The sequence below is a fragment of the Nicotiana tabacum genome, chromosome 8, assembly GCF_000715075.1.
Source record: "Nicotiana tabacum cultivar K326 chromosome 8, ASM71507v2, whole genome shotgun sequence".
Taxonomy (NCBI): domain Eukaryota; kingdom Viridiplantae; phylum Streptophyta; class Magnoliopsida; order Solanales; family Solanaceae; genus Nicotiana; species Nicotiana tabacum.
In genome coordinates, this window is record NC_134087.1 from 133,637,647 (window position 1) to 133,643,943 (window position 6,297).

Genomic DNA, 6,297 nt, shown 5'->3' on the forward strand with positions numbered 1-6,297 from the left:
AATAATATTTATTTATTCTATAGATAAGTCTATAATATAAATTAAATAAGGAAAATCATAATATTAAAAAGTTTAACAAAATAAAAAGAAGATAAATATTTATAATTTAGAGGATAAAATAGGTATTTGACAATCCAAAATTTGAAAAATCTAGTTGAGTGATCTTCTGAGTGCAATAGGTATAGTTCAGTGACTTTGTTGTTACAAACGAAAGAAAAGTGACTTTAGGAGATAATTTGAGAAAGTTGAGTGACCATTTGAGTAATTGACTCCTTGTTTGAGTTCCAATATTTTTTCTTAGACTCCAAACATAATATCCCGGAATTTAAATTCTAAAAGTTCGAGCTCTAGCATATTCGCATACAAGGTGTCTTTGAACTCCACCACAATATGCTGGAGTTTTACATGGATGAATTTTATAATTCAATATATTATGCTGGATTTTTTCTTATTTCAGCTAAGGGTATTTTTGCATTAAATAATGGTTATTTTTCAATTACTTCACAAATATTAGCTATTTTTTAATTGTCAATCCGAAAATTAGTTAACCCACGTTATTTTAACAAAAGGTTTACAGGCCAATCATGGTCCACATTATCAGCATTTCCAGTTTATAGAAACAAATAAATTGGATTCATCTGATTATAATATATACTGTACAGATAAATGGTACAACCCACCAAGACAGTATAAGCCTATAAACAGCTTCCGTAGCAATTTATATTCTGGTAGTAATTAATTGATCTTGTATGTAACGCTATTAGAGCCAGAATTAGTAGAACCATTGTATTATTGATGCCAGATGGCAAGCATTGGTTGGTCTGTCCATCACATTTCGATCCCTTTTGTGCTGAGAATAAAAGAGAATCAAACCCCTCCAACAATTATAAATGCATGAGTTGTAAGCTTAGTGCCTCTATATGGATTGGAAGATGACATAATAAAAGCGCCTTATATTATGGGGCCTTTTACTTTTTGGATATCAAATCAAACCCCTCTTGCACCAAAAACGTTAGCCAGGAGTAAAGGTGCTTTGTTATTTAAAGAAATTGAAAAGAATACAAAATAAAAAGAAACCTCCACTAATGCACCTGCTTTCCTACTCTTGCTCTTGCTATATAAATATGTAAAAGTGCTCTTCATTTCATTTCATTGTGAAGTAGAACTAGCAAGTTCTCGCTTTTCTTTCTTTGGAAAAGGGGATGGCTGATTTTTCTGGTCACTGGGCTTTTACATTTGGTGTACTCGGTAAATTCCTTTTCGTTTTGTTAGTATAATTTGAATCGAACTTTACACGACATCTAGTTACCATTATGGAATAAATTAAATACAAAAAACAATGTATAATAATTAGTTCCTTTTTCTTTTCCCATTTTAGTATGAAAGCTTAATATTCAAAAAAACTTTTTAAAATTATTTCCTTATGTATAGCTAGTATGATTTGAGAAATAAATATTCTAAGTAAAACCATATGTTATAACCGACGCAGCATTGCTAATTGAATTATCTAAATAAAATATGCATACGTTAATATTCATTTCATCTTATTACTAGCATATTCCTTGTAAATCATTTGTATTGATGAATGTGGGGATCGGATTTTTCTTTTCTTGGATTCCCTTTTGCAGGAAATATTGTCTCCTTTTTCGTGTTCCTTTCTCCACTGTATGTCTTCATTTCCTTATGTTCGTTTCAAAGTGTATTTATGTTACAACTTGCGCAATTAATTAATTTGCATAGTTATGCTCCTATGTGCAGGCCAACTTTTTATAAAATATATAAGAAGAAATCAACAGAAGACTATCAATCAATTCCATACGTGGTTGCTCTATTCAGTGCAATGTTTTGGATTTACTATGCATTTCTCAAGTCCAACACCACCCTTCTCATCACTATAAACTCATTTGGCTGCTTCATTGAAACTATATACGTTGGGTTTTACCTTTTCTACGCACCCAAGAAAGCACGGGTAACCTTTTTTGTACAAGAAAATCCAGTACTAATTAATTCTTTCTTAAGAGTTCTATAGAAAGAAAATAAGAATTCTGACCTCTTCAATTATTGCAGGTCCAAACTGTAAAGCTACTGCTTTTATCAGTATTTGGAGGGTTTGGAGCTATTGTCCTTGTCACTCAGTTGCTATTCAAAGGAGTTGTTCGTGTCCAAGTTGTTGGATGGATTTGCCTTGTGTTTTCCTTATGTGTATTTGTATCCCCATTATGTATAATGGTAAGTTTATGCATGCAAAAAAAAAAAAAATCAATATATTCTCAAAAGCTTTCTTCTCTAATTGCTTCTTTGTTTTATGAATGAAAATTATAATGTTCATTTTTCTCATTTAATGCAGAGACAAGTAATCAAAACAAAGAGTGTGGAATACATGCCATTTTTCATCTCTGTTTTTCTCACTTTAAGTGCTGTTACGTGGTTCTTCTATGGTCTTCTATTAAAAGACTTCAATATTGCTGTAAGTTGTAATTTCATTTCCTACTCTTGACTTTGATGCATCTATATTTCTTGAACTCTAGCACTAATATATTTATTTTTCCTTCATTGAATATATAGATTCCAAACGTATTGGGATTCATCGTTGGTATCCTCCAAATGGTGTTCTATGTCATATACTACAAGAAAGAGGAAGTCATTGTTAAGGAGCACAAGTTTCCTGAAATACAAAATCATGTCATAATCTTACACAATGACAAGAATCTCCCAGAACTAACTGAAGAACAGACTATTGATATTGTGAAACTTGGTTCACTGATTTCATGTACAGAGATATTTAATGTCGCTTCATATCTGCATGAAAATGTAGCTGAAGCAGCTAAAGATCATAAGAAGTTGCCCAAGCTGCAAGCGGTGGAAATTAATCTGAGACTTAGCTAGTAAATCATTCGCTAATTTGCCGCTTCGGGTATATCACAAAATGCACATAAATTTACATTATATACACTGATACTTTAAGTCGGACACAATGAAGACTATTTTGGATCTATTTCTGCTAGCTACATGTAATTAATACGAACTTGATGGCGGATGAACTGAATTGTATTATGATGATTCTTAAGTATCAAATGTGTATTAAATTTCTCAGTTAATTTAAGCTCTGATGTGCATCCCTACTCCTGTATACAACTTTTGTTATATCTAATTAATTTTGACAATTTTCGTGCTTTCTTATATTTGAATCATGTCAATACTCTATTTTAGAAACTATAAAAACACCCCTATAGTATTCTAAATGATTTACTAACGAGCCCCGTCTATCCATTTGTCTGAAAATACATCTAACATTATTTTGAGGTCTGAAATTACCCCCGCGACTAACGGAACCATCTGTGGTCCAATCTTTTAATGTGTTGTCACAATTTGATTGGGACACGTGGCTATCTGGGCCATATCAATTATAACACACCCCAAATATCCACCTGCCTCGATTTTTCGGACCAACCTATAGTAAAAACACTATTTCTACCTACCCATATTTTTTTATCTCTTTAAACCTCTGAAGAAGAGGAGGTAATATCCACGATCAAAAAATCATCATTTTCAAAAAAGCTCTCTTCTCTCTCCTGATTCTTGGGCGATTTTGTGCCATTCACTGGCAACTGCCCTACTATGGCCTCCACGTCCGGCGGCCAGCCACCCCCGATGGCTGCGCTGCCCCCCAACCTTCCCCCACCATTGCCCAACCATCCACGATTACAAACAACAACCCCCAACCCATGGATTATTCAAAACTTCTAAAACCTACAACCATTAATGCCCCCATGCAAACCCTAGCTACGCTACCTTTGAAACCTGTTGAGTTCCTGCATGGAAAACTAATTGTGAAGTGGAAGAAGCAAGAAGTGAAAAAATCTATCGTACAACAAGGGCTTCAACTTGCAGTTATTGGGAAATTTTCGTATGAAAAACCTGTTATTGGTGAATTGCATAAAGTGATTCCATTTCAATATGAGATTAAGGGTCATTGCTTAGTTGGCTTGATTGAAGATAATCATGTGTTGATTAGATTTTCATTATTGGAGGATTATTCTCATCTTATTTCAAAATCAGCTTTTTACTTAAAGGCTCAATCAGACATGTGGCAGTTGCGTTGTACAAAATGGAATCCATGGTAGACACCTGATGAAGAAACTCCATGCCATAGCTTGGATTAGCTTTCCATAACTTCCTCCAAATTTTTTTGGTAAGGAATGTGTATTTTCATTAGCTCGTGCAATTGGTAACCCATTACATGTAGACCTAGCAACTCAAAATGGGACTAGACCTAATTGCGCTAAGGTGAAGGTGGAAGTTAATTTGTTAGGTAATTTCCCTAAACGTATTAAGACTTTTGAAGAAGCTGATGAATCTGGGCCAGAAGAGTTTTAACGGATTAGGATAAAGTTTGATTAATTGGGTAATTCATCATGAGTTACACAAGAGATTTGATGAAGATGTTGAGGATCAAGGCAAGGAGAAGACAGTTGTGGTGAGTACTGAAGCAATTGGTATAGCTGCAAATTCAACAAAGGTTATGTCAACAAAAACTTAAGCGTGTGAAGAAGGAAGCAGTTGAGAAAGTGTTGGAAGATCAACATAATGGGAACTTAGCTAAGGCTAATCCTATTGTTCCTAGTGATCAAAGTACTGATGAAAAGGCTAAAAAGGAATCCACAATCGATTGGGTTCATATAAGGTTTGGAACTAGCAAAGAGGAGCTAAAACAACTCAATGTGACTACAAACCAATCATGTCAAGATATGCTGTCTCAAACATTTGCAGATTCTGGGCAGCTTGAGAACCTTGATGAGATAAACTCAACAAAGGTTGTAAGGAGTGTTGCAATTAAGGTGGAGGATGATCAAATAGGCACGACAAAGACAACATGAGACAAAGTGAGGGCCAACAGCCCACCTAGCGATAGGCTGGCGACGCCAGGCCTAAGGCCAGGCTCCCAAGCATTAGGCTGGCGACGCCAGGCCTAAAGCTAGGTACCCCAGGGGTTAGGCTGGCAATGCCAGGCCTGGCGCTAGGGTCACCTGATGAGGCATCGATAGTAAAACCTCTCCCTAGTGCAGCTGGTAAGATTGTGGCCTATGTAGATGATGTTCCGTGTATGCATTAGTGAACAAAATTGATGATAATGTAAAGGTTAGGGATGATACAGTAGGATCAAAGAATAGCAATGAAAAGAATGATGAGCAGGCAATTGTTCCAAGAGCATCTGGGGAAATAGAGGAAATGCCTATGGAATATGGCATTGATCAAATTATGCAGCTGCATTTTAATATTACACTGAAGACTCTACTACAATATTTACATGATTTAGTTATACACAATATGGCACCAATTGATGAAGACTTAATGAGACAAAATCTTATGTAGGATGAGGGAGATGATAAAAATCTTATGTGGGATGAGGAAGATGATAAATCAACAACAGAAAACTTCAAACAGGTGGCTAGAGATGGGGATCTATCACCTACAGCTAGTGCTAAAGGAGGTAAGAAAACAAAGAAGAATCAAACCTTCAAGAATTATGCCCAGGAGGGCAGCTTCTCTATCTAAATGATGATCAAAACATTAATATGGAACATAAGGTCTGTGACTACAAAGTCGGCCTTTCCTAGGGTGATCAACATGAATAGGGGGCATAACTTTCGTGTAGTTTCATTGATGGAACCTTTTCAAAAGAAGAGATTCATTGATAGATATAGAAGAAGGTTGAATATGGAGATGGCTTATGAAAATATTAATGGGAAAATATGATTGTTATTTGATGGAGTGATGGAATGGGAATTAGTGGAGGATACTAAGCAATAGGTGATTTCGAGAGTGCTTCACCATGATCCGGGGCAGCACATGATGATGACATTTATTTATGCAAAATATTCAGCAATTGAGAGGTTGGAATTGTGGGGTCACTTATATTACTTAGCAAGTGATATGAAATTGACATGGTTGGTAGGAGGGGATTTCAATGTGATATTACATGAAGATAAGAAAATAGGAGGACTACCGGTACACCTGCCTGAATATGAGGATTTTGCATTTTGTGTAAATTCTTGTGGTTTGTTTGAGCAAGGACACAAAGGAAATCCATTTACATGGTGGAATGGGAGATCCAATGTTGCGTGTATATTCAAAAGATTGGATAGAATCTTTGTGAATTTGCCATTTCAGAACATGTTGCCAACTATTGAAGTTGAACATCTAATCAGAACTAGATCAGATCATGTACCATTGTTAATGACATGTGGGGAGCAGACCACCAATTTTGTCAAGCCTTTCAGGTTCTTGAACTTTTGG

At 35.5% G+C, this 6,297-nt stretch overlaps 1 protein-coding gene across 1 annotated transcript; it reads left to right on the forward strand.

Annotated features, from left to right (window-relative positions):
• The first annotated feature begins 1,113 nt into the window (after nucleotides 1-1,113).
• On the forward strand, nucleotides 1,114-3,103 carry LOC107830760 (bidirectional sugar transporter SWEET12-like). Its single transcript, XM_016658399.2, has 6 exons — nucleotides 1,114-1,248; nucleotides 1,629-1,665; nucleotides 1,759-1,969; nucleotides 2,068-2,229; nucleotides 2,348-2,467; nucleotides 2,566-3,103. The coding sequence occupies exons 1-6, from the start codon at nucleotides 1,203-1,205 to the stop codon at nucleotides 2,884-2,886; spliced, it is 897 nt and encodes a 298-aa protein (XP_016513885.1). The 5' UTR covers nucleotides 1,114-1,202; the 3' UTR covers nucleotides 2,887-3,103.
• The last annotated feature ends 3,194 nt before the right edge of the window (nucleotides 3,104-6,297 follow it).